We start from the raw sequence: 10188 nt of genomic DNA on the forward strand, positions 1-10188 counted from the left end.
AGAATAGCAGTTTCGTAAAGTGCCGTAATTCTGGGCGCCATTCTGGTTATTACGGCGGTTTTCTGAAAACCGCCACAATTTCCTGGATTAAAACGGCGGTTTTTTGAATAGGTTAAAATGGCGGTTCAAACCGCGTTATTTCCAGGGTTAAAATGGCGGTTTTTGGATAGGTTAAAACGGCGGTTTGAACCGCCGTTATTACCCTAACAGAGTGGCATTTTGATTGGTTAAAACGTTGGTTCAAACCGCCGTTATTTCCACGGTTAAAATGGCATTTTTTGAATAGGTTAAAACGGCGGTTTGAACCGCCATTATTACCCTGACAAAGTGGCGTTTTAGTTGGTTAAAACGGCATTTTTGAACCGCAATTTTTACCCTGACAGTAGCGTTTTGGTTGATTAAAATGGCATTTTTAAACTGCCATTTTACACTGACAGTGACATTTTTTATCGTTTAAAAAAAACAATTTTTACCGTCATTTTTATCGCGTTAAATAAATAATTGTGATTAAAATTTCACAATAGCAAAAAATCATAATCCATAAATGAAATATTATATAACTCATAAACAAAATATTAATATAATGTATAATTTTTTATTATTGAAAATCAAAAGTAATAACTCCTATACAAAATCTTGTCTTATTAAACTTACCAAAATACAAGCATTACAATAAACACTATTCAGTCAAATCTACCATCCATCCCTAAACTATGTTAATATCTAATAATGTATTTAAACCATCTAATAAGTGCTGTTTTTACTACTTAGAATATGAATATACAAGACAAGTAGCTTAGCTAAGTGATGATGAATAAGATTTGGAGGCCATAAGTTTCCTCCTTTTGTAATTAACTTTAAAACAAGCCTGCCTTATTTTCTTGGTCTCTTGTGTGAGTTTCATCCCAGGAACTTGCTCCAACATCTTTGTTTCTTGCTCCAACACTCCATTTTCATTATCCAAACTCATCTCTTACAAAGATTTGTAGGAACCTCTCCTATCAGGGAATTTCTATCAAGCCGACTGTTATAAATTGAAATTATAACAAAGAAAAAATGTCATTAGAAACAATATATAACTAGTCAAATAATATAAAGAGAAAAAATAAAATTAGATTGGTAGACCTGTCGCATTTTCTTTTTACCTACAATACATTTGTTCATTATCTTCTATCAAGAAGAAAATATTTGCCACTATCAGCCCTGCAATTACCCCCCTTTAGTTTGTATTTCTTTCAAGAATTAAAAATTGAAAAGTTAAAATGAGAGGAAACCAAAGCATACAAGATGCATCGAAAGGTATGCACACAAAGTAATTTATCAAATTCATCCATTTAAGAAAGGACATGCATTATTTTGAAACACCAGTATAAATCTCATTGCAGCAAAGTGAAGTCATACTTGACATAGCAATCATGGCTTTGGGTCTAGAAGAAGCACGTGTTGGAGGAGAGAGCAAATTGCTAAAGATTTTGGCCTTTTCATGCATACATTGCCCAACAGCACACTGAAAGGTTTATGACCAAGGTAATTAGCTAAAGAGATGTTTCTGGGAAACAAATATATTAATGCATACCAAAAACAAGGTATATATATATTAAAACATTGCAACCCACCAACAAGGCCCATATACTTGCCATGCTTCCTGCCTCTTTGTTTCATTTCTCTGTTTCTCTGGTTACATTTTCGGCTCAAGGAGAAGCAAATATGGCTCAAGGTTTGAAAGTATAAACAAGCGAACCTATTAAAAGCGAAAAAGAATTATGCATCGGTTGGCAAAAGTATAACTAGTTCTAAATAAAAAAAAATTGAAGTTCATCCTTTTGACCCCATAGATAGAGAAGTAATATTTTGCTGTTGTGGTGCACAACAACATGGATGTTATATATTAACATCTATTGCTGTCATTCTATAATATTTTTGCTTCAAGTTAAAATTCTTAGTGATAATAAATATTCTATTATGCTTATGAAAATTCTCTGGTCCACATAACAAAAGTGAAAATGAAAGAGTAAACCTTATTGCAGTATGGTATGAGATCTTGCAATGCACGCATCTTCTCATTGATCCTGTCTCTTCGCCTCTGTATAAGTAGAAGATCACAATGATAATCATACAGATCACAAGCAACAAAACATATGCTACAGATGGAAAATTTGCTATTTATTTGCAACAGTACACAATTGGCATATGGTCTTCACTCACCCTTTCAGATAGATTATGTACTTCGGCTGAACGACTTCTCTTAACACCTCGTGTTGGACATGCCTTTTTAACACCCACTGATTCTTCCTCAATATCCTATTAGTAAAAGAAATTTAATTTTTGGTTAATAGAGAATAACTGTCAACATAGGTAAGATAATAAGTAAACATGTATGGAAGTGCAATTTTAGAACATTAACTTCACTGTGGCACTCAGAGTCCTCAGTTTCTTGTCTTTTTTCACTTCAAACTTTGGTTTGGGTTGCCCAAAATTCTCTCTGCGCCATTGCCAGAGCAAACAGATGAAGATAACCATTTAAGTCTTTTCATCTTTTAAGTATATATCCCCCCTCTTCATTTGGATTTCCTAACAAATTCAAATATTAATAAAAAAATGACAGTTAATTTCATTTATGTTCAGATTGTATTGAAAAGATGTTTCATATAAAGAAAATAATAATTGAATACTTCTGATAAATCATGAACCTACCAAATAGATGACAAAATTAAATGTCCAACTATGTAAGTACACTAATAGTTCTTGTCTAACTAAGGCCTTATACAAAATCACAACTTACCATCATTTGGCTCTAAGACCAATGCATTTTTAAAGCTTTCAACTGCAGCATCTATGTCATGGAGTGCCATATGTGCCTAGTAAGTCCAAAGCCACACAATTATGATAAAGGAAAGTGGGATAGATTTAATAAAAAAAATATCCGAATATTACATAATAATACAAGTCTTTTGGCTATAATTATATTTATCTCATCTCTTTAAGGAACATCCAACTCAAGCTAAAAGTTGAAACTGCTCAAAATCAATTTAGTTTTGGAAAACTATAATAGTCTTATTTCAAGTCATCTGTTGACAACATTGGTCACTCTTAAAAAAGTAGTTAAGTTGGCTTCTTGTTTTTGTTGACACACTCTTACTCTTCCACACTTGTAGAAGGTGTGGTCCAACACCTACACCTACAAACTTCATTGAACCAGATCAAATCTAATCTAATTTGATCAAATATCTTTGGATTAACAGTAATCAATCCAAGTTACAACACTGAGCTGACTACAAAGAACCATGAGCTTCTCATGGCCAAAAGTAGAGAAGAATTAAAGTAGTGAACAAGCTTTAATTTTACTGAAAAAAAACACAATCACTATACATACACATGAGCTGCATCAATATATATAATGGCTTCTAAAACCACTTATGAAATTACTCAAAAAGAGGTTCTCAAGATATATTATGAAGAATTGAAACTAAATACCGCTTATACTACTTATAAATAATGTACAGTCCCAGTTCAACAAGAATAAAATAAATTCATGGACTTTGAACTTTGAACAAGCTAGGAAAGATGTTGCTATGAATAGTAAATAATATTCCTAATAGAAAAGCCAAATTCAGTAGAGTTATTTTCAAAACAGAAACGCCTTGCCTTTAATCATAGCTCCCTCATCTCTTCTAAAACCTCAAACTTGTGAAATTCCCAATTAAACATATCATTCAACCATCAAAAATGCAAATCATATACAAATCATGATTAATTTTTGATACATTATAATGAAAGCTTAATATACAAAAATGTTGTCATAATTGGAAGAGTAAGAGCAGGAAGCATTGGAAGAGTAAAGACTTAAGAGGGATCTTGAAGAATTGTAAAGTCATCCTCCTGCACCTTCAAATTATAGTGCAGCTTGAAGATTTCAACTATAAGAATATTAAAGTTTTTTTTTCCTATTATTGTTTGAAAATTTATAGACTCGAATTATGCAAAATAGTGTTAGTTGGGGAATAATATCAATTAATGTAAATTCAAAACATACACAATAGTTTTAGTTGGGGAATAATATCAAACAGATGAAATGCAGAGAAAGAAGAAAGCTTACAAGGATGTTGAGTTTCCCTTGAAATTCAGAACACACAGAGTCCATCAGCTTCTCCCTCTGATGAGGAACAAAGACATTGTAAACAAAGTCAGTAACCTCAAAACCAGAATCATTTCATTAGATGAGAGACTTAGTGAGCTCAGCTTCGTTCCTTGCACACGCGTGCATTCTTGCTCCAAACCCAATCAGTTCCTCCACAATGCCGTGACTTGTTTGAAGAGAAAGTAAAGTATTGTGTTGTACTAATTTCGGACAAATGATGCAGATTATGAGATCATTCAGTTTAATAAAACAGATTAGGACTCAAACTAAATAAAATCAGAAGCAAAAAAATAACAACAGAACAGAAAATACAGCAGTAACAAGCTAACAACAGCAACATCACAAAAGATCAATCAAAATTAAAATACACAAAAAGAACCAGCATTCTTTGTTTTCTTCCTACTAGAGCATGAACTAGATCTAAAAGGATGAAGAGGAAGGAAAAAATCAAAAAGAAGATTAAGTAGATTACCTATTAGAAGTGACAGAGATGGTGAAACCAAATTGTAGAAGCTTGTTGAAGGCAGCAACAACGGCGTTGCTTGCCGAGGTGAGGAGGTGAGCCAGATTGAAAATCAGATCATAGAAGGCAGCGGCAACGGTGTTGCTTGCGATGGTGCAGAGATGAATGATGGCGATGAGATGAGCGGCCACAAATCTTCATATCGAAGCCAAATCGTTGAAGCTCGCTGAAGGCGACAACAGTGTTTCTTGCAATGGCGAGGAGATGAACGATGGTGATGAGACGAACACTAACAAATCTTCAGATCAAATCCAAATCATAGAAGCTCACTGAAGGCAGCAACAACGGCGTTGCTTGCAGCAGCGAGGAGATGAGCTGCAACAAAGGGATGAGCGATAGCGAGGAGTTGAATGACAAATCAGGAAGATGAACAATGGTAAGAAATTAGGGTTCGTCATTGACACTCATCCTCATTTTCTCATATGCAACAATACTAATTACACTCTCATATGCAACATCGCTCGAGTTAAAGAAGGGAAAAAAATTCTATGGCGGTTTGAAACGCCACAATCAACAAAGCTGCCACAAAAACCATTAGCATTATGGCATGAGTTGGTGCTACCGTAATTAACAAACATAATGGCAGTTTTTTTGACCTGCCATAAAATTAGTGCCATTTTTACCAATATTTTTTGTAGTGATTGGTTAGGTTAGGTGGTATTATGTTCATCAAGTAGTTGACAGACAACTTCAAGAACTCAACAATTATTTTACAGAGGTGAATACTGAATTGCTTCTATGTATAGCTTGTCTGAATCTAAGACACTCATTTTTTGCATTTGATAAGGAGAAGTTGATCCAGTTAGCTCAATTCTATTTATTAGAATTTTCTTCTACTCAACTTTTGGCACTTGATAGTCAACTTGAGAATTTCATATTAGATGTGCGTTCTGATGATCAATTCTCAAATTTAAATGGGATTGGTGCTCTTTCTCAGAAATTGGTTGAGACTCGAAAAAATATTGTTTATTCATTAGTGTTTCTTCTTTTGAAGTTAGCTTTAGTTTTGCCTGTAGCAACTACATCAGTTGAAAGAACTTTTTCTACTATGAACATCATAAAGAGTCGGCTCCGTAACCGTATGGGAGATAAATTTTTAAATGATTATTTAGTGACATATATAGAAAGAGAGACATTTGATTGTATTGACAATAAAAAGATTATTTAATCTTTTCAAAGTATGAAACCTAGAAGAATGAAATTTTAAATTATTTATTATTTTGAATTATTATTTTATTGTTTTAATTTGTTAGTTAAATAATTTGAGAAATAATCATATTTTATAATACCATAGTATAATTATAAAATTAATTATTATATTATATATATATATATTTTTTTTTGCCTCACTGATAAAATTTTCTGGATCCGTCACTATATATATGTAGCTTTTTTGCTACACTAAATAATAATTGGATTAAAGCCCACTTTAGCCAAGATAGCTGCGGATGGCATTCGATCTCTTCAATGTGACGCGGAATCAACTGGATTAGCATCGATTTCATGAAGCCCCGCCGCTAACCCTAACCCAATATACTAATTTCACTCCAAATCAGTTCAGTGGAAAACCTGTGGAGAATGGAAGCGGCAAACCCCTGTTCTCTGCTCTACCGTGCGCCGCTGTGTCACCGTGGAGTTGCATGGCTGCCAACCCAACCTTCTCTCCCTGTTGTCGACCGTTCCCCTCTACTCTACAGGGCATGAAACTCCAAATCCCTCATTCACGGTGTGCGCAACCTACCCCTATTCTCTACTCCCCGTGTGCGTTTGTGCCATCTTTGAGTCGCGTTGTTGCCCAGACATCCTCCTTTCACTGCCATCGACCGTTCTCCTCTCCTCCACCGTGAGCAAATCTGAGTTATCGCGGCCTCTCCCTATCACCGGTTTGTTCTTCTACATTGCTCTTTCTTTCTTGTTTTCATTTTTGATTAATTACAAAATTTGAATCCTATTTTCCTCAATATTTGCATATGTCTTCTCCTTGACATCGCTAAGTCATGTTCGGAGCTATTGGCGTCGCAGTATATGTATTTTTTTGTTCATATTTTTCGCTCACTCTAAATCCTGATTCTAGTTCTGCTCTTAGGTTTTTCTACTAATTAAATTGATTGTTTTACTTATTCGAAGAAGAGAAAGCTCAATAGCAAATCTTTTTAGTATATTTCATTCAATATCTAAACCAAGTTGTAAATTGCAGTATGAGAATAATTTTTACAAATATTTTTATAAATTTGTCAGAATTAGGTGATACCCTTTGAGTTTGGAAAGGGGAGCTTAGAAGACAGGTCATGAACCTTGGTTGTTATTGAGACTAGTAAGTTTACTCATGTTTTTAATGTTGATGATTTCACTAGTGCATTTAATTTGGAGTGGTTTGGGGCTAACAAAATAGAATCTATTGGTGTTGATGTTGTTGGTGTGCTAACATTGGCAAATACTTGTAAGGACCATATTGGTGTGCTAACATTGGTGTCGATCATTGTTACTACCAACTACCTCATCTTCGTAATCATAACCATTAATCTTCTCACACTGCAACAGACACTACACTCACTGAAGAGTGAGGAAGCTACACACTCTTGTGATTTGATTAATTAGGGATTGGATTTCAGAGAGAGAGAAAAGCTAAGCCAATGCCTTGTTCTTCAATAATCACTCCTCAAACATGACGATGATGATGATGCTTCCTCCGATTTCAAGCTGAACGAGACAACCTTCTTGGCCTCACACATGCCTAAGAAGGAGATTGCCCTTACATTATTCCTTTTTGTTGATTTCCAAATTAATTAAGTGTATAGCACTTTGTTTTGCTCCACTACTACTAAGATTTATTGAGCTTGCATGAGTAGTTAGTTGTTAATGGTAGATAGTGTTAGTGATGTAGTAGTTAGCTGTGTTTGCAGCATTTGTTGAGCTATGCTATAAATGAAAGCTAAATACAGCATTGATATTGAAATAAAGGAGGAGAAACAGAGTATTTTATTTCATTTAGTGCTTTTAAAAAAGGAACATTTCACTTCTTATTAGTATTTCTAATTACTAAAACTCGATGTTGTTGTTGTGTTGCGTTGTGTCAATAACTCAATATACACATATATGTGATAAATGTATCATATACTTGCTTTCCGTGCTGTGTACTTCATGAGCTATGCTACAGTGCACTACTAAACTTGCATTACTATTGCTCTTCTTTTTTTTCCTATTGTCTTCATGATCAGATTCATGTATGCTATTTCCTTATATTAAATGATGAATTTTTTCATACTAGTAATAATGTAAAGTTGTTTTGGTGGCAATCTAGTTTTCAGCTACTGGATCTGTGGGATCTAGTTTTCCAGTTTTAAAATGCATTTTGGTGTGCATGTTCTGGTGTACTTGTATGTTCTGGTGTTATTTGTTACAGTTTCACATGATAGTGCAAGTTTGTTCAATTATTCGATCTGCATGTTTACAGATTCTGGCGTAGACCCGGCCGCTGTTGGATTGCAGGTTACCTTAGATGAGAAACCCAAAATTCTTGATGTCATTGATTGGTACAAAGAAAACCTTTTGTTGTTGTTGTTGTTGTTTCTTAGCTGATAACTTTTGAGTTTATATTAGTTTTTAAAATAAATGTATGTTGCTTTTTTGTATCTTCAGTTCTGGCAGTGGAGATGTTAATACCTCAAAGGTGGTGAAGGCTGATGCTGATGGTTGTATTTGCGGTGCATCAGGTTAGTGGTTTGGAATATTAAATACCTTTATATACAAGTTATGATGGTGTGACATTCTTTAACTAGTGAGGCTATATACCATTTTTATAGCCTTTATATGCAAGTTATGATGGTCTGACATTCTTCAAATAATGAGGCTATATACAATTTTAATTTTTTTATCACAAGATATTAATTTAAAACTTATTAACAATGCTCTTGTTCATATTTTCGGAACACATTTGTTCTATTGTGTTTTAATATTAAAGATAAAAAAATACTCTTTCAAACAGTTTTGGTGATTCTTTATTCTTTGTTATAACAAGAAGCCCTTTAAGTTTTCCTCCTCCAAATTGTCTGTGTTCTTTCTTTCTCCATTATGTTTTCCCTCTTTGTAACTTTGTGTGCTTGCATGCAATTGTCTTTTTCTTTTTTTTTTTGCACAACTTTTTTCTTATTAGTCAATGAACTTAAACTGTTCAATTATTAAGCTGTTATCTGAGGTTAGAGTTCCATGAAAAAATGTTGAACAGGGGCATCTTTGATCATCAATACTTCATGGAAAAATCCTTCTGGTGAATGGCATATTGGTTACAAATTTATTTATGATATTTTTACAGAAGAATTAACTTCTCGTTTGAAGGTAGAATCACAATCTTGAGAAATATTGAGTCTTCTTTTTGGTTTCTTACCCTTGGTAAATAGATCTAATTTCCCTTTTCTTCTTATGAAATGTTCACTGGCAGAAAGAAAGAAAGAAAAAGTAGGACGAGAAAAACCAGGAGAAAATTGCTAAGGCTATAAAACAGCTTCAAGATTTTGATCAGGTTAATCCTCTTACACATGTTAGAATGGTGGAATCTGAATTTGATATGATCTACTCATACCTAGCATTGGGTTTAGTAGGTATCACATTGGAGTTTAATTTTGTGCCAACATTTTTGTTCCCAGGTACATTTCTATTTTTTATTGTTAACTAAAAGATTTTGCTTTGAATGCCTAATCTATACTTCATTAGCTTTTTCCCTCAATTTTCAAGCAATTAAGAAAGTACAGCTTAACATACATGATGGTTTTATTAACTTGTGTTACGAATAAATTTATTAGTAACCTCTTTTAGAAAAGCAAAGAGATGGAGCTTATTAGATTTAGATATAAATAAGCCGAAATCACCCAAACTGAAAGACAGACAAGTAATCAAGTACGTATGCTTGAAATGTGTCTTGTTTTCTGCTATATATCTATGTATGTTAATTCATGGTTAAGATAGATATATAAAAAGGTGAAATAGTAGTAGTGGTAGCTTTGTCTCTGTGCCCAAGGAATGTTTAGCTTACTTCACGTGGACAAGAAAGCCACTGAAGCCATCACCATTATCCTAACCTATATACATACATCAGATGTGAAATTCTTTCTCTTTCTAATAATATATCTTTCTTTTCTATCACTAGCTATATAGCTAATAGCTTTTATATACCTGCTGACTCTCTCTCTTCTTCCAAGTCCTTTCACCTTTATTTACTTGTTTAGCTTTTTAACCCGTTTTTCAGGCTCTTCTGCATTGTGAAACTATAGTGATTTGAAGGGAACCTGCTTACATACATTCAATTGCGAAAGAAAAAAGGCATCATTTTCATCAATCTGAATGAAAAGAGAGGGAAAAAGAAAAGAAAATGCCCCTGTCCTGCTTTGAATTCTTCATTCCCTTAATCTGAATGTAATTATTCAGTTTTTAAATAAGTCCATATATGAAATTGCGGCAGTTAACCATCTCATTTTTTTAAAAAAACTTACATAGATTTGCGGGAGTTTTAAAACCGCCGCAAATTTTTTTT

At 33.7% G+C, this 10188-nt stretch overlaps 2 protein-coding genes across 17 annotated transcripts; one reads left to right on the forward strand and one right to left on the reverse strand.

Moving 5' to 3' along the window:
• Positions 1-575: 575 nt before the first annotated feature.
• LOC112710037 (uncharacterized) lies at positions 576-5264 on the reverse strand. Of its 11 annotated transcripts, none has more exons than XR_003811566.2 (10): positions 4611-5239; positions 4097-4338; positions 2783-2858; positions 2405-2571; positions 2206-2301; positions 2018-2083; positions 1617-1741; positions 1402-1507; positions 1146-1203; positions 576-1024 (listed from the first exon to the last, which is right to left on the reverse strand). XR_003811566.2 is itself a non-coding variant. In XM_025762111.3 (8 exons), the coding sequence occupies exons 4-8, from the start codon at positions 2518-2520 to the stop codon at positions 1482-1484; spliced, it is 429 nt and encodes a 142-aa protein (XP_025617896.1). In that variant the 5' UTR covers positions 2521-2571; positions 2783-2858; positions 4097-4338; positions 4611-5211; the 3' UTR covers positions 1333-1481. The 11 variants fall into 11 exon arrangements, 1 of the variants encoding a protein (XP_025617896.1); XR_011865244.1 differs by having other exon boundaries at positions 1638-1741; positions 4611-5211; XR_003156624.3 differs by having other exon boundaries at positions 4097-4153; positions 4611-5173.
• An 825-nt stretch (positions 5265-6089) lies between these two features.
• Positions 6090-10188, forward strand: LOC112710038 (tripeptidyl-peptidase 2). 6 transcript variants are annotated; one of them, XR_011865250.1, is made up of 8 exons: positions 6090-6544; positions 6900-6975; positions 8116-8194; positions 8301-8374; positions 8887-8996; positions 9100-9180; positions 9260-9304; positions 9904-10188. XR_011865250.1 is itself a non-coding variant. In XM_029289300.2 (6 exons), the coding sequence occupies exons 1-4, from the start codon at positions 8007-8009 to the stop codon at positions 9118-9120; spliced, it is 393 nt and encodes a 130-aa protein (XP_029145133.1). In that variant the 5' UTR covers positions 7476-8006; the 3' UTR covers positions 9121-9180; positions 9260-9304; positions 9904-10188. The 6 variants fall into 6 exon arrangements, 2 of the variants coding, with proteins under 2 accessions (XP_029145133.1, XP_072058420.1); XR_011865251.1 differs by lacking the exon at positions 6900-6975 and adding an exon at positions 7203-7453; XR_003156631.3 differs by lacking the exon at positions 6900-6975.

This window comes from Arachis hypogaea, chromosome 9 (genome assembly GCF_003086295.3).
Source record: "Arachis hypogaea cultivar Tifrunner chromosome 9, arahy.Tifrunner.gnm2.J5K5, whole genome shotgun sequence".
In the NCBI taxonomy this organism is placed as follows: domain Eukaryota; kingdom Viridiplantae; phylum Streptophyta; class Magnoliopsida; order Fabales; family Fabaceae; genus Arachis; species Arachis hypogaea.